The 16208-nt window shown below is 64.8% G+C and overlaps 3 protein-coding genes across 8 annotated transcripts; 1 reads left to right on the top strand and 2 right to left on the bottom strand.

Annotated features, from left to right (window-relative positions):
- Window positions 1-630: 630 nt before the first annotated feature.
- On the bottom strand, window positions 631-3755 carry PDIA2 (protein disulfide isomerase family A member 2). Its single transcript, XM_057406547.1, has 11 exons — window positions 3509-3755; window positions 2962-3168; window positions 2585-2718; window positions 2378-2512; window positions 2190-2306; window positions 1994-2119; window positions 1727-1921; window positions 1337-1457; window positions 1021-1202; window positions 847-933; window positions 631-724 (listed from the first exon to the last, which is right to left on the bottom strand). Exons 1-11 carry the CDS (start codon window positions 3726-3728, stop codon window positions 659-661), a joined length of 1590 nt encoding a protein of 529 aa, XP_057262530.1. The 5' UTR covers window positions 3729-3755; the 3' UTR covers window positions 631-658.
- A 405-nt stretch (window positions 3756-4160) lies between these two features.
- On the bottom strand, window positions 4161-7854 carry ARHGDIG (Rho GDP dissociation inhibitor gamma). 4 transcript variants are annotated; one of them, XM_057406546.1, is made up of 6 exons: window positions 7701-7853; window positions 6413-6595; window positions 5336-5419; window positions 5178-5254; window positions 4538-4601; window positions 4161-4455 (listed from the first exon to the last, which is right to left on the bottom strand). In XM_057406546.1, exons 1-6 carry the CDS (start codon window positions 7771-7773, stop codon window positions 4256-4258), a joined length of 681 nt encoding a protein of 226 aa, XP_057262529.1. In that variant the 5' UTR covers window positions 7774-7853; the 3' UTR covers window positions 4161-4255. The 4 variants fall into 4 exon arrangements, with proteins under 4 accessions (XP_057262529.1, XP_057262528.1, XP_057262527.1 ...); XM_057406545.1 differs by having other exon boundaries at window positions 6413-6599; window positions 7702-7844; XM_057406544.1 differs by having other exon boundaries at window positions 5178-5419; window positions 7701-7854.
- Window positions 7855-9070: 1216 nt separating this feature from the next.
- On the top strand, window positions 9071-14103 carry RGS11 (regulator of G protein signaling 11). Of its 3 annotated transcripts, none has more exons than XM_057406657.1 (17): window positions 9071-9191; window positions 9959-10055; window positions 10424-10474; window positions 10560-10666; window positions 10763-10814; window positions 10896-10954; window positions 11137-11213; window positions 11326-11407; window positions 11480-11548; window positions 12169-12192; window positions 12277-12338; window positions 12566-12679; window positions 12804-12919; window positions 13229-13316; window positions 13402-13540; window positions 13604-13686; window positions 13758-14103. In XM_057406657.1, exons 1-17 carry the CDS (start codon window positions 9132-9134, stop codon window positions 13882-13884), a joined length of 1407 nt encoding a protein of 468 aa, XP_057262640.1. In that variant the 5' UTR covers window positions 9071-9131; the 3' UTR covers window positions 13885-14103. The 3 variants fall into 3 exon arrangements, with proteins under 3 accessions (XP_057262640.1, XP_057262639.1, XP_057262641.1); XM_057406656.1 differs by having other exon boundaries at window positions 12163-12192; XM_057406658.1 differs by lacking the exons at window positions 9071-9191; window positions 9959-10055; window positions 10424-10474; window positions 10560-10666; window positions 10763-10814 and having other exon boundaries at window positions 10913-10954; window positions 11111-11213; window positions 12163-12192.
- The last annotated feature ends 2105 nt before the right edge of the window (window positions 14104-16208 follow it).

Genomic DNA, 16208 nt, shown 5'->3' with positions numbered 1-16208 from the left:
GCAGATGGAGCAGGATGGCAAAGGGCCTGGGCACATGATGAGGCTGGGGCAGTGATGGGCTCCATGGAGGGGTGGCAGGGCAGGTACCGGCCCCAGGAAACCAACATGTTTCCCACGGAGGAACAGCTCGGGGTCAGGGAGCAGCAAACCCAGGGGAGAGGGGATGGTGATGGGCCTTGAGGGGATGCTGGGGGGGTCCAAGAGGTTGCAAGCCAGGCTGAAGAGGAGCATGTGGAGCCCCGTGTTGGGCTGGTGCATGGCTGTGGAGCCCAGGCCTGGGGTGGGAGAGCTGCCTGCGAGCTATGAAACAGGGGCTCCGCCAGCCCCCTTCACCTGCACCCTGGCAGCCCAGCGTGAGGGAGACTGCCCTGTCACAGCTGTGTTTCCTGCAGCCCTGGCCACCCTGTGCCATCATAGGGCTGCCAGTCCAAGTGCTGCAGCACACATGGGGCTGTGCCGGCCCAGCACCCTGGGGAGGCAGAGGGCCCTTGAAGGGCCCCTTGCTGCACCCTCCTCTGCTGATCGTCAGCCCTGCCCTGTCCCCAAGACGTGGGTGCTCCCCAAGACTTGCTGCCATGGTGCTGTGGAGCTGCAGACACAGACCAGAGCCCACATGGTTTCCAGGTGGTTTATAGCACGCACTGGAGTGGGACAGGGCTCACAGCTCATCCCGGGATGCGCTCTGCTCCTTGCTGCCTGTGCCATTCTCAGGGGTCTTGGGCACCTGGAGAAGGCAGCAGTGAGCCATGGACAGACACAGCTCCTGCCTGTCCCCATCCCACAGGATCTGTCCCCCACCCCACAGAGGCTGGAGGCACCCCAGGGGGGTGGGAAGACCCTGCTCACCACAGGTGGCTCCTCAGGCAGCATTCCCCCGTTTTCCAGGAACTTGGAGAAGGTCTCCACGTCGCGGGAGCCCTTGAACTCAACCATCTGCAGCCACGGGGTGGAAAGATGGATGATGATGAGTGACCCCATCACCTGGGTTCTGGCACAGCACCCTCTGGTGCCCTCACCCACCTTCCTGCCTGGCCCCGCGGGGAAGTAGTGGAGGGTGGGGAAGCTGGTGATGGTGACGTTCTCCATCTCGTTGGCCGTGGCATCCAACTCGGCGATGATGATGTCCTCGTGGTCCTTGTAGCGCTCCCCCAGCTCCTCCCAGGCCGCCGCCATCGCCTGGCAGTGGGAGCACCACGGTGCATCTGTGGGGCAGGCACAGTGCCGGGGACCAGGCCGGGACACGGCTCTGTGTGGGTCAGGCTGAGGGGGCTGAGGTGGGACTGGGGCTGCGGCAGGGAGGCTGAGCCCAGGGGCTTATGGGGGTCCCAGCACTTACAGAACTTGACAAAGACGCTCTTGGTCTCATCAAACGCCACCTGCTCGAAGGTCTGACCCACCAGCACCTTAACAGCCCGCGTGTCCCAGTCCTCGGGTGGCTCCGCGCTCAGCAGGTGGGGCTGTGGGGACAGTCGGGACAGCCACAGCCTGGGCTGAGCGGTGCCAGGGCCCCACGGCAGCCAGGGGGTGCTCCTGTACGTCGGACCGCTGCTTCCCCTCTGACACCACCCCAGCTCTGTGTGTCTCCACATCAATGATCCCCTGCCTCCTTCCCCATAAGCCCCCCCCAGATCCTCAGGCCTGACAGCACAAGTTGGTGTGTCCATCAGGCTTTGGAGCAACCAGCACCCCTGTTGCTGGTTGGTTGGCACAGTGCCGCACCCCTCACCTTCACTTTGCCGTCCAGCACAGCCTGGATGAAGGTGCTTATGGCTGTGTCCGAGAAGGAATCCTGCTCCATGCGGTACTTGCGGTTGTTCTTCATCTTGACTAGGCGTAGGGTGGGGGCATCAGCGGGGGTCATGCCAAAGAAGGTCAGGACGTTGGCTCCATCCCCGGTCACATCCACCACCACGAACAGCACCTGGGAGATGGGTGGGTGACATGAGGCTGGTGTCACCTGCGGCTGTGGGTCCCCACCATGGGACCTGCTCACCTTGCCCCTGAAGGCACCAGCAGCCGCCTGGAAGCCATCCCGCAGTGCCAGCTGTGCCGACGATGACTTGTTGAGGAAGAGCAGCATGTGGTGTGGGATCTTGGCACTGAAGATCTGGTCGGAGGTCTATGGAGTACGAGGAGGGTGAGGGCAGGGCCCTGGCTCCAGCAAGGATGGGTGCAGGGACAGGCTGTACCTCTCTGGTGAACTCCACCACCAGCTCCAGGCTGTGGGCGCGGATCAGCTGGGTGAGCTCAGCCGCATCCAGCCCCTGTGCTGGGTCCACGGGGAAGTCTGTCCGACCCTCGTTGAACTGACAGTGCAGAGCACGGTGAGGGCTGCGGTGGGCAGGATGTGCCCACAGCCCCTGCACTACCTCCTCACCTTGAAGAGGCAGACGGTGTCGGCCGACAGCCCGTACGCCTGGAAGAGCTCGGTCGCCTCAGCCACACCAAATGGCACATCCACCATCTCCATGGCCACCTCGTAGAACACCTGGGCTGCCTCGCCCCCCAGGTCCTGCACAGCCACCCGTGAGCAGCCGTGGCCATGGGCACAGCCCCAGTCCAGCCCTTACCCACCCCAACCCACCTTGAAGAAGCCGACGACCACCAGGTCCTGGGAGCTGATGAAGGTGCTGGCGGTGTCAGTGTCCTGCAGCAGCATGGCGCTGGGGCTGGCCCGACGCTGCATCCAGCCCACGATGCCCTTCATGTCCATGCGGCCTGCCACGGGGGCCGTCACCCCGGCCACCCTCACTGGGCTGCACCCACGCTGTGCCATCAGCCCCCAGCCACCCGCTTGCCATCACCCCATGCCATCACCTGCTCTCCATCACCACCCTGCAGTCCCCATGAGGACACTGACACCCATCTCACCATCACCCACTGCCACCCATCCTTGCACACCCATCCCACCCCAGCACCCATCACAGCATCCCCACAACAGTGCCGTGGCCACAGCCCTACCGGTGTAGTCGATGGGGTGGGTGCGGTTGCCGTCACGAAAGAGCTTGAGTGTGGGGTAGGAGGTGATGCCAAACTCCTTGGCCAGGGCTGTCTGTGCTGTGGCATCCACCTTGCCCAGCCGTGCCGGGCTGGACTCGTTCCTCAGCGCCACAGCTGCCTGGGTGTAGGCAGGGGCCAGCCGCTGGCAGTGCCTGCACCAGGGCGCGTCTGTGGGCAAGGGCTGGTGGTTGGTCCCCAGGGTGAGCTCGGTGGGTTGCCAGGGCATGTAAGGCTGCGTGAGCATGTTGGGCTCTAGCCTGCTCCAGGGCACATGTCCCACACCCCAACTATGTGCCTATGCCCTGTGTCCCATTCCCATTACACATCCCGTGCCCCATGCCTCTGCCTGTGTCACTGCTCCGTGTCCCCGTCCTCATGCCATGCACCATACCCTGCCCTGTCACATCCATGCCTTGTGCCCCTGCCCACATCCCCATCCTGTGCCCCTCTCTGCACCCACGTCCGTGTCTGGTTCTGCCCATACCCCTGCCCACAGTGGGGCACTTACAGAACTCCACCAGCAGAAGCCGGTGCTCACTCAGGGCACGGGCAAAATTGTATTCGTGCAGCACCAGGACACCATCCTCCTCCCCGAGCTCATCTGAGAGCATTTCATCTTCCTCCTCCACCTCCATCTCCCCATCCTTCTCCTCGCCCCGCAACACTGGTCCCAGCCAGGCCAGCTCCAGCACCAGCAGCCAAACCAGCCGGGCCCCGCAGCCCCTCATGGTGCCCTCACCAAAGCTGGTGCCCGGGGAGGTGAGGGCACAGATAAGGGCCCGGGGCGGGTCGTGCCGGTGCCCTGGGGCTCGTGTCCCTCCGCTACTGGCTGCCCGGCGCTGCCGATAAGGCAACGGGACCAGGTGGCCGTTTTCCAGCCACCCATCCCTGCAACAGGACCCGGCCCTGCCAGCGGCAGAGGGACGGGAAACAGGCAGAGCCGGTGGGAGCGCAGACACACCAGTAAGAGACCAGTCTGTGGGATTTAATGGCGATGGAAGAGCACAGCCTCCGGCCAGGTGCTGCCGCGGCAGGGTCGCGGCCCAGCCCTGGCGATGGGGACCGAGCGGGCGACGGGGGTTAAATAAAAAGAGCAATTAAAAATAACTTTGGTTGCGAAGACCGCGACCGCGAGCGCCCGCTGCCCGTGGACCCCCCCGACCCCACACAGCGGCGATGCCGGAGCAGGGTCCCCCGGGCTGGCAGGCACCGCGTCCCCGAGCTGGCGGGGGGAACCGGGGTGCGGACGGGGGGTTCAGTCCTCCCAGGCCTTCCTTATGCAGAGGCTCCACTCCCAGGACAGATGCTCTATCTTGTCGTCGTCGGTGACAAGGGAGCGGACCCGGTAGGAGCCCCGCGCCAGCCAGCCCCGCGGCGCCTCCTCCGCCGGCGTCACCACCTCGTACTCCTCGGCCCGCGGCGCGTAGCTGCCCACCATGAAGACATCGCGGTCCACTGGGCGAGAAGGGGACAGGAGGGAGGAATGAGCGGGGCCAGAGTGGCATGAGCCGCCCTCCAGCCCCCCAACCCCACTCACCGGGCCGGCCCCGGCGGTAGGTGAGGTGCAGGCACCGCAGCCCGCAGACGATCTCCCTGTTGACCTGCGGGCGCAAGGCAGGGGTGCCATGGGTGTTGCTCCACAGCACACCCACTGCTACCCTGGGACCCCTGGCCTGGGTGGGGTGCACCCCCATCCCAATCCCCCCTACCCCAGGATCCAGCCTCTTGGTCAGTATTGGGCATTGGGCAGCATATCAACGGTGGCAGGGACCCCAGCATGGCAGGGACCTCCGAGTGGGGCAGGGACCCTGAGATGGGAGGGACACCCCTTCCAATGAGACCTCCAGGAACCACTGGGAAAGACAAGGACCCCACACAGATAGAACCTCTGAGAGAAGAAGGCACGCTGGGGTTTCAGCGATGGGGACACCAAGGATTCCCAGGGGGTCAGGGACCCCCAGAGGGGCACGGACTTTCAGGGTGAGGGGTAGGAGCCAGACACCCCAAGGGCACAGAGACCCTGGGTGTCAGGGATGCCAGGGCAGCTGGGACCCATGGGTGCAGAAGAGACCATGTGCAGCAGGGACATGTGGAAAAAGGACCCATGGGGAGCAGGGATCCCATTGTAGAGGGACCCCGGAGTGTAAGGGCAGCAGGGCATTATAATCCCACCTCACCTTGAAGGACACCTTCACCCTGTAGTCCACCCCTTCCTTCAGCACAAAGGCTCGGCCCCGCAGCACCTCCAAGTCTCCTGTGCAGGGAAATGGCCCATTCAGCCTTGCCCCCCTTCCTCTTCCTCCTCCTCCTCCTCCCATGGGTGCCCATTGCTCACCTGTCAGGTCCATGGTGATGGGCCCCGGCGCCTGCTCGCACATCAGGGTGAGCTTCGTCACCTGCACGTTGGGCACGCTGGCATCTAGGGATAAGCAGCAGGGTGCAGCCCTTACCCACCCGTGCCCAGCCCACTGCCACTGGCCCCTTTGCTCCCACACAGCCAGGGGGCTGCCCGTGCCCCCCCCTCCCTGTAACAGCATGAAGGGCCACAGTGTCCATGGTGGAGTGTTAGGAGCCAGAGGGTGCTGGGCAGCCCAGGCAGGGTGCAAAAGGCTGGGAGCATCTCAGCCCAGCCCCAACAGTGGCATCAGCACCTTTGGGGTAAGAGCACATCTCAAGGGCCCAGATGCAGATATCTCTTGGGGTATGGTGCTCCTTGGCTCAGGAGCAGGCCAGAGCAATGGGAAGGAAGAGGCAAGATGTGCAGATAAAGGCATCCCTTGGGGCAGGCACCCTTCCTGCACACCCCAGCCTGCACGCCCCCAACCACCCCCAGCTTGCACACACACCATTGTGCACACCTCATGCACCCCACTGGTTTGTACACACCTCACCAGCTTGCACACACCATCCCCCCAGCTCTCATGCACCCATTAGGCAGCATGGCAGAGTGCTGAGCCCACAGACCCCACAGACCTGTGGGGGGCACCCACGGACACTGAGGGCAGCACCAGGCTGGGGTGGCTGCTATGGATGCCATGGGGAGTGAGGAGCACCATGCGGGCACTGTCAGTCGTGCCATCCCAGCCTCCTGCGGCTGCTCACTCCATCTCCATCATCCCAATGAATTTCCTGGTCCCTTGTAACTGTTCCTATGGAAACTGCGGCGGTGATCCCGTAACCAAGGCAACCGGGGTCCCCGAGAATCATTACCCTGTCTGCAGGGGGATGCTGAGGTCTCTGTGCAGGTGGGGGGCACAGGTAGCACCCATGGGTGATGCAAACCCTCCCTGCTGGGAATGCCCCATGGGCACTGGGGATGCCTGAGCAACCTGCACGTGCTGAGGCTGCATCACCCAGCAGGGATGCCAGGGTACCGAGGTGCCCAGCCCTGGGGGGCAGCCCCCAGCCTTACCTACGGCCACAGGGATGGTACCCAGCAGCGCCTGCTTGTACTTCTGCAGGCTCTCATCCCCCGGGTCCAGCTCCTGGATCTCCCGCAGGCTCTTCTTCTCCGGCGTCTTGTACGCCAGGGCCACGTCGGCATCCTCCTCCTCCTCCAGCGATAGCGTCACCCCCTCCTTGTCAGCCATGATGTCTGCGGGGGACAGGCAGTGGCAGTCCCACCGCCCTGGGGACACCCCAGGGACACCCTGGAGACACCCCCACCCCTTGATAAACAGGCACTGGTGGGCAGGGGGCAACTGAGCTGGGGTAAACTGCGGATGGATGCAGGCAGCCCCTATGGGGCAGCCTCATTGTCCCCCTGCTCAGGGCCATGGGGATACTGCCAGGCTCCGTGTCCTCAGGGCCTGGTGCCACAGCTGAGACCAGAGGTGTTGCCACCGGCTGCATTTCCGCATGGTCATGGAGCAGGACGCGCTGGTGCCTACGCGGTGCGCACAGTGCTGAGGGTGCCTGCAGACGACCGCGGCCCGCGGGTGCCCTTCGTGCCTCATCAATCAGAGAGGTTCTTGTCACCTCCTGCAACCCCGCTAGGCAGCCACCAGCCCCATCTCCCACCCCAAACCCAAACCACCGGGGGCTGCAGTGAATAAAGCCAGCTCTGAGGGTAACAGCGCCTGCAGTGGGTGCCAGGCTGCTGGGGGGCACAAGGGTGGGGGATGCCCCACAGCCCGACGCTGCCCTGCCTGCTGTATCGCCCCCCACACCCTGTGACTACAAGCACTGAGCCCCCCAGAACCCCTGGAAACCCCATCCCTGGGGACACAGCCTGGGGCCGGGGACACGTCGCTCAGGCGCCGGACCCCGGTCCAGCTGTGCGTGTCCCCGGGGCAGCGGCAGTGAGCGGAGCAAGGAGCGATGGCCCCGCTGCGCCCCTGGGTCCCCAGCGATAGCCCCTGCACCTCGGCTGTCACGACAGCGTGCAGCACCGGCCGCGCTGCCTCCCACCCGGGGATGCCCCCTCCCCGTGGCTCGCTCAACCCCGCAGGGGTGGCCGAACCGTGCGGTGGGCGCTGGGTGCCAAAGGCCTGGCTGCGGGGGAGTCCCCCCCCGCCCGTACGTGGTGCTCCGGCACCCCGGGCCTGGGGTGATGCTCTCCTGAACACAGCGGGCGCCCGGGGCGATGTTCACCCGCTGCGCACCCGGGGCGATGCTCCCCCCCGCCGCCGCCGCCCCCGGGGCACCCGGGCGATGCCCTCCCGCTGCGGGGCCGCGCCGCCTGGCCCGCCGCCGCTCACCTCGGTAGCATAGCGCCAGCCAGAGCAGCTCCAGCAGCTGCCCGCCGGCCTCGCATACATCCAGCCCAAGCATGGCCGGGCCGGGCCCAGCGCCCCCGGGGCCGGGCGGGGCGGCCGCTGCCGGGGCCCGGGGCGCGGCTCTGCCGGTATCGGCGGCTCCGCCGGGGCCCGCTGCCCCGCTCCGCGTTCTGGCCTCTCCCGCTGCGCTCCCGCTGCGCTCCCGCTGCGCTGCCCGGCGCGGCCCGGCGGGGCGGCGGCGGCGGCTCCCGCAGACGCGGTGGCTCCGCTGCCCGCCCCCGCCCGCCCCCGCCCCTCGGCGCCGGGCGGCTCCAGCCCCGCCGCTCATGGGCGGCGAGACTGCAGTGAGCTCATCCGCCGTGCGCAGCGCCGCGCAAACCCGCACAGACCCTGCCCGCTGCCCGCACCCTGCCCCGCTGCCTGTACCCAGGCCCACTGCCTCTCTGCACAAACCCTGCCCGCACCGGCACCCACTGCCCGCACCCTCTCCGTACCCAGGCCCACTGCCTGCAACCAGCCCCCACGGCCCCTACCCAGCCCCACTGCCCGCATCCTGTCTGCACCTTGCCCCACTGCCCGCAACCAGCCCCACTGCCCGCATCCTGCCCACACCCTGCCCCACTGCCTGCAACCAGCCCCATTGTCCGCTCTGCACAAACCGTGCACAAACCCAGGCTCACTGCCCGCACCCTGTCTGCCCCCAGCCCCGCTGACCATACTCAGCCCCACTGTCCGCACTTAGACCCACAGCGCATACCCAGACCCACTGCTCACATTCTGACTGCATCCTGTCCCACTGTCCACACCCTGCCCCACTGGTGCCCCGTATAAACCCTGCCCGCACCGAGCCCCAGTGTCAGCACCCACCCCCGGTGCCCGCACCCTGTCCTACTGCCAGCTCTGCCCGCACCTGCCCATGCCCAGTCACACCTGCCTGCACACAGCCCACCCCTTGCCCACAGCCTCCACACCCTGCCAAGGCCTTGTTCACCCTGCCCGCACTCCGCAAGCTTCCTGTCTGCACCCCCCTGCCCGCACCGTGCTCGTGCTCATGCCCTGCCTGTACTGCTTTCTGCCAGCACACCCGTCTCAACGGCCACAGTGGTGCCCCTCTGCCGGCACCCAGTAGCACAAACCCCCGAGGAGCGGGATGAGCCCTGCGCTCCCCTGACCCAGCCGGCAGAGCCGCGGTCCCGGGCAGCGCGTAGGGGCTGAGGGCAGTCCCCATCGGGCCGGGCCGTGGGGTCCCGTGGGTAGGGCAGCGGCCGGTACCGGGGATGGGGCTTGGGGGTGCCGCGGACCGGGGGGCCCGTCGGGGCCCAGCAAAGACGGCGGCAGCCGCGGCGGGGGGAGCGCGGGGCGGGGCCGGGGCGGGGCCGGGACGAGCAGCGCGGAGCGGGGCGCGCACCCGAGATGACCATCGGCGGCCCCCGCCGGCTGCACCCCCGCCTCGCGATGCCGTGCCTGCGCAAGGTGAGCCGGCACCGGCCCCGGGCAGCGGACACCTCGCCGAGACCGGGCACCGAGGGGACCCGGTAGTGGGATAGGGGGGACCGGGTACCGCGGGGTCGGGGCGCTGGCATAACGGGGACTGGGCTCAAGCACCTTGAGGACTGGGTACCGAGGGGACCAGGCATTGGTACCTTGGGGACTGGGTACTAAGGGGTCCGGGCGCTGGGACACTGGGGACCGCTTGTCGAGAGAAACGGCTGCTGAGATGGTGGGTACCGGGCACAGGCACTATGGAACACTGGGTACCGAAATGGACCGGGTGCTGGGACCGTGGGGACCTGGCGCCGAGGGGACCCGGGCACCAGCACTGCACTGGGAAATGCGGGCATCAGGGACAGGGCACCCCCGGCGGCACGGGTGTTGGGATCTCCGGGGACCGCGGTCCAGCACCACTCAGTGCTCCTCGGGCACCGGGCACCGCCCCGCGGGGGGACACCCGCCGGCAGCGCTTCGGAGATGCGTGCTCAGCCTCTGCCCGCCGGCCCGGGGCGCTGCCACGGTCCCGGCAGAGTTCGGTCCCCGAAACCGGGGCTCCCTGGCCCGGGGATGACCTCGCAGCTCCGGCATTGCTCACTCGCCCGGCTGCGGGGTGCCCTGGTCCGGCTGCGAGGTGTAGGGCTGTCCCAGATCCAGGCACAGGGTGCCAGTGTCGGGTGGGTGAATCCAGGCAGTGTCCAGGCCCAGTGCCCTGGGCAAGGGGCTGAGCGTGGCGAATGCTTGCCCGGCAGATGGAGCGGATGATCGTCAGTATGCAGGACCCCGACATGGGCGTCAAGATGAGGAACCAGCGCTTGCTCATCACTGTCATCCCCCACGCCATGACAGGTGGGACCCTCAATGGGGCGCCCCAAGAGGTGCACGGGTGGGGAGGCATTGGGTGCTCCCTGAGGGAATCCCGCGGAGCACCCAGCTACCTGGGTGGACCCCAGCAGCACCCATTCCAGCAGCACCCCACAGCGCTCTCCTCCCTGCACCCGCGGGTGCTCAGCACTGCAGCTGGCATCAATTATGCATCGGCTGAGCAGGGCGGGCGCTCGCCGGGGTGGCTGGCCCAGCATGTCCTTGGCAGGGCCCCCATCACCCTGTGTGACTCCCTTGGCACCCACCATACCGTGGTGCTCCAGCCCCGGAACCTCCCTGTGCTCAGTCTGGGGGACCCCATTGCACCCTGTTAACACAGCCTCGGTCCCCAGGGAATGACATCGTGGAGTGGCTCATCCAGAAGTATGGAATCTCTGAGGAGGGTGAGTGCCCCGGCACACGCAGCCGGCACGGCAGAGGCTGCCAAGGCTGCTGAGCAGACGTGCAGCCCCATTGCTGCTCCCCCAGAATCGCTGCACCTCGGCAACCTCATTGTGAAGCACGGCTACATCTATCCCCTCAAAGACCCCCGCAGCCTGGTGCTGCGGGCAGACGAGTCGCCCTACCGCTTCCAGGTAGGGTCCTGCTGCAGCTGCAGCCCTGGGGCTCCCTCTACCCGGCACTACGACACCCATGGTGCTAACGTCAGCCTCTTCCTCTTCCCTTTCCAGACCCCCTATTTCTGGACCAGCACCAAGTGGCCGGCCACAGAGCTGGACTATGGTAGGTACCATCACATCACCTGCACCAGCTTGGGACGAGCCCCTTCCTGGCCTCCCTGAGGTGCCACTGCTCCTCTTGCAGCCATTTACCTGGCCAAGAAGAACATCCGCAGGCAGGGTGACCTGATCGAGCATGAGAAGGTGAGTGCTGCCCTCCTCACCTTGCAACGAACTAGGGTGTCTCAGTTCACCCAGGAGCAGGGGCTCACCTGTGGGGCAGCACCGACTCCCTGTGCTGGAGTGCCAACGGGACTCAGATCCAGGCACGGGGATGGGTGTCATGCCGTGCCTACCCAGATGACACCACCACTGCTGCTCCCCAGGACAACTACAACCTCCTGCACAAGCGGATCAACCACACGTGGGACTTTGTGGTGATGCAGGCGCGGGAGCAGCTCCGGTGAGTTCGGGCACAGCATTGCTGCACCCTAGGGAGCTGCCAGGGATGGAGCACCCTTGGGTGACAGTACAGGCAGGGTTCCAGCACCTCTCCACTGCCTTTGCATGGGCAGGGCGGCCAAGCAGCGAAGGAAGGGCGACCGCATCGTCATCGACTGTCAGGAGCAGGCATACTGGCTCGTCAACCGGCCCCCAGTGAGTACGTGATGGGGTAGCACTGAGGGCACAGGGGTGCTGCCAGCCCCTGGCACAATGCTCTTGTTGCAGCCAGGAGCCCCCAACGTGCTGGAGCAGGGCCCCGAGCGCAGGAACTGCCACACCACCCGCGTCCAGCTGGTGAGTGAGGTGCACAGGGCACAGCCACCCTGTGTGCTGGGGTGCTGAGCTGCCACCCCATAACACAACCCATTTGGGGTGTGAGCCCCAGCTCTGCTAACATCCACGTGTCCAGCCTGTTTCCCTGCCGAGCTGGGGGTTATCCATGTGTTTGCCTGTGTACCTGACACCCCTCTGTGCCAGTACCCCTGATCCCTGCAGTGTAGCTGTGCGTGAGGAGCCCCAGCACCCTGGGTGCCAGCAGCCATCCCTGGGTCCTTCCCCATGTCATGGTCCCACTAACGCTGCCCCAGACACCCTCACCCACCCAGCTCACCCTCACTAACCACCCACTTTCTCTTCTCTGCACCGGGTGCCGTGTCCTCTGCCCACGTAAGTGTCACTAACCCAGGGCTGGTGCCATGCCGGGGGGTGGATGCTGGGGTTCACACCACAGACTGTGCTGGCTGAGCCAGGAGGGGTGCAGGGATGAGGCTGGGGCCACAAGGATGGGCTGTGGGGTGCTGGGGTGAGGAGGGGGGCTGGATGCTTGGGTTCTTGCCCAGGGTGGCAAGGGCAGTGCACAGTGTCCCAGCCCCACCATGCCCTCACCTGACCCTGCACATCCCTTGCAGACCAAGAATATGGATTACTACAAGCGGGAGGTGAGTGGGGCAAGGGATGGAGGCTGCTCCCAGGGGACATGAGCTGCACAGCACCCCTAACGTGTCCCCTGTGCCTGGCCTCAGATCGAGTACTTCAGGAAGGCCATGGCCAGGACCAGGGTGAAGTCTTCCATCTGCCTCGAGGGGTGAGTGGCTGGTGGCTGCCAGGTCCTTGCTGGGGTGATGGGAGCACCCACATCCTTGCGGCCACAGCTTCCACACTGCCATCGCCCTCGGCAGGGAATGGAGCCGAGGCTCTGTGGCCATCACAAAGTACATCCCCACCGTGTCCCTGCCACTACCCCACAGTGGCTGGGGCTGGTGGCAGCAGCAGCCGGTGGCCCCGGCCACCTCCAGCCGCTGGTCCTGGCAGGTACATCAAGTTCAATGAGCAGTACGTGCCCCACGACCCCATCATGTCTGGCTGCCTGCCCAGCAACCCCTGGATCACAGACGACACCACGTACTGGGCCATGAATGCCCCCACGTAAGCACTCACATGGGGGCTGCCAGCCCTCAGCTCCTCAGTACCCCACCCTGCAGGATGAGGTGCTGGGTCATGCAGCAGCCATGGGCTGCCCCCTGCCAGCCCCACGAGGTGCTGCCCACAGGGTGCCGACCCCCACGAAGCTGCGTGTGGAGCGCTGGGGCTTCAACTTCAGCGAGCTCCTTATGGACCCCCTGGGCCGGGCGCAGCTCCTCGACTTCCTCAAGAAAGAGTTCAGTGGTGAGCAGCCCCAGCCCTGCACCCCAAACCTCCCATCCCAGAACCCCCAGACCCACCACTGTGTCCCAGTACCACCTAATCCACCCTCCCATCCTGACACCAAACCAACCCATTGCTCTGTCCTGGCCTCCCCCACCTGACCTCCCAATCCCAGCATCTCCCAGCTAACCTGTCCCAGCACCCCTGTACCACTTCACACCAGCTGGCTCCATCCCAGGGGTGGTTGCTGGGCCATGTGCCCAGCCACGGTGGACTTTGAGGGTGCCCAGCACCACAACCCCATCGCCAACACCATGTCCCCCTCCCCAGCCGAGAACCTGAGCTTCTGGGAGGCATGTGAGGAGCTGCGCTATGGGGAGCAGTCCCGCATCCACGAGATTGTGGACTCTATCTACCAGTGAGTGCCAGTGGGGCAAGGTTTGGGGGGCAAGGTTTTGAGGGGGAGTCAGGCCATCACAGTGCAGGGGCCGGGCACCCCCCAGGCAGTTCCTGGCTCCCGGGGCCACTCGCTGGGTGAACATCGACAGCAAGACCATGGAGCGGACACTGGAGGGCATCAAGACGCCCCACCGCTACGTGATGGACGATGCCCAGATGCACATCTACATGCTCATGAAGAAGGTGGGTGAGGGCGGGCAGGGCAGGGCAGGGCAGAGCAGGATCCTGACACCTCTGCCCGCCCAGGACTCGTACCCGCGCTTCCTCAAGTCGGAGCTCTACAGGAACCTCCTGGCCGAGGCCGTCATCCCTCCGGAGACCAAGAAGAGGTGAGGGCAGGGCTGGCCCCGGCGCGGTGCTGGGGTGGTGGCTGCCAGCACTGACCCTGCTGTGCCCGCAGGGTCTTCCCTTTCATGCGCAAACCGCGGCACTCCAGCCCCAGCCCGGCGCTGCTCCTGCCCGCGGGCGACACCGAGGAGCGGAGCCGCGGCCCCGCCGCGGCCCCCGTCCCCGAGGAGGAGAGCTGAGAGTCCCAGACCCACCAGCACGGGAGCCCCCAGGCCCGGCACCCGCCGGCGTGGCTGCAGACCCTGCCCAGCACCCCCTGCCCCGAGGCAGCACCGCGGGGCAGTAGCACTGAAGGAGAGAAGCCATAGACCCCCCTCGGTACCCTCTGCTCACATCCCTGCACCCTCCTCTTCCCCTTGGGGACCCTGCACCCTCCTCTCACCCCCCGGTACAAGACAATAAAGCCCTCATGGGCAAAGCTGTGGTTCCCATGGTTTTGTGGAGGGGTGACCAGCTGCAGGGTGGGGGCACACATGGTGGCAACCGGGCTGGATTGTGTCTCGTCTCCTGCCATGGGCTGGCAGCAGCACCCTCCCCTGCCTGCAGCACCCAGCAAGGGTGCAGACCCCAGGCAGGGGGGTACCAGTCACATGTGCCCATGGGACAGCCACCACCATGGCTCTGTTTGTGCCAAGGGGCAAAACGAGACCCATTGTCAACTTCACTGCCCTCCTGGCATGGCTGAGCCAGCACTTGAGACACTCAGTCACCCTGCTGCCCCTGGTGCACACATGTACAGCCCATGGAGTGGACAAAAAGGCCCTTCGTGTGGGGCCAGAGGTGCCAGGGGTCAGCAAACTCGGCTGCAGTGGCGCTGTGGGCTGGCAGCTGAGCCTCTGCCTGCCCACAGCCCGTTAATCTGAGCAGAGGCCAAGGATCTCCATCAGGATTATTCTCTTCCCTGGAGTCGAGCCACAGCTGTGAGGGATTAATGCTGGCAGTTACATAAAGGAGAGGGGGGCTGGTGCCCACCAGTGCTCAGCCTCATACCCCATCCCCTGCTGGGCATCCCCAGCCCACAATGGACTGAGCAGAGCCAGCCTGCACCCCAGCTAAGGAACAGCAGGGTGCTGGGAATGCTCGGGACCACAGCATCCTTCCCTGCCACAGATCTTGGGGCCCCTGGCACGGAGCAGGGGGGGTTTCATGGCTCAGTGCGGGGTCAGACAGAGGGACCTCGGTGCAGGAGAAGCTGCAGGAGCCTCGGTCACAGGATGGAGCTTGGGAGCTTGGTGCTGGCAGCCACTGGGCAGTGACAGATGGTCCCACACTCCAGGAGACAGTGCCTGCCATGCGGCTCCCTCCGGCTTGATCCAAAGCCAAACCCCAGCATGAGATTTTCATGCTGATGAACTGCAGCAGGGGTGTAAAACCAGGTCACAAGCCCCAGGCAGGAGGCAGGGATGGGCTGGCTGAGCTGTTATCTAACTCCAGCTTCCTTCTGCATGGTCCCTTCTCCCAGTCCATCACCTACCGGCAGTGGGACAGGGCAGCAGGAGGTGGCTTGGGGCAGAGCCACGGCCAGCTCAGCCATCAAAGCATCACCAGAACACCTGGATCCATCCCAAAACAGGGGTTTCTGCCTTGGGGAAGTCACACAAAGGGCTGCCAGAACATCCCAAGTGTGGCATAACCTCAGCTGCCACACCAAAAGCAGGGCACCATTTACAAACAATGCAAAAGAGATTTTATTGAAACCATTCAGTTAGACCAAGTCCTACAGGGCACAATTTGCAATAAGTTAAAGAACCAAACCAAACAGTCTTAGTGTTAAAAACCACACTAATACGTAACACAGTGATATATGCCATCATCACCCATCTGAGTTATTGAATCAAGGCACAAAGTCATTCATTAAATACTGCAAAGAAACAATTACACTGAGAAACAAGCTGGAAAAAGGACTTGTTTTGTTAAGAAGGTGCTGGTTTGGCACTGATGCGTTTAATTGAGCTGCCACAGGGAAATCTCCGTTTCCAAACTATCTGGAAACATTAATGAACAACTTAAAGCCAGAAAAGCCTCCCAAAGCCGAAAATTCATCTTTCCTGAAGCAACATTCAGTGTGCCTATGGGAAAGGTCAGGTCCAGGTAGGGATGGGAGGAGGGAGAGTGCCACAACAGTGTGACTGCAGTGAGCATACAGCCCGGGCACCTTGCTCCCTGCCCAGGGAATTTCAGTGGGATACAATCTGCATCCAACACTCAGATCAGACTGCACTCAGCCTTGGGCTCCCGCAGCCATGCTCCCAGCTCTGCCCCAGGACAGGCTGAATCCAGCCCTCACAACCCGTGATGTGCAGCACTGGCACAGCCCCGTGATCCCTGCAAAGCTGGCACAGGGACCTGTGAGGCTGCTGCACTTCAGGTCTTTATTCTGCTGAGCAAAGAGGCAACCTAAGCTGGGGGACACAGCAGGAAAGCATCCCTGCACCCCCAGGTTTCCGCACGGAACAGCCTGGACAGACAGAAACATAGGGAAAACCCACCAGTTTGAGTCCAG

Source organism: Pezoporus wallicus, unplaced genomic scaffold (assembly GCF_028554395.1).
Source record: "Pezoporus wallicus isolate ANWC-B61680 ecotype Strahan unplaced genomic scaffold, APGP_CSIRO_Pwel_v1 contig_6155, whole genome shotgun sequence".
Taxonomy (NCBI): Eukaryota; Metazoa; Chordata; class Aves; order Psittaciformes; family Psittacidae; genus Pezoporus; species Pezoporus wallicus.
The sequence above is the reverse complement of the archived record's forward strand: the minus strand, read 5'-3'. Positions and strand labels throughout refer to the sequence as shown.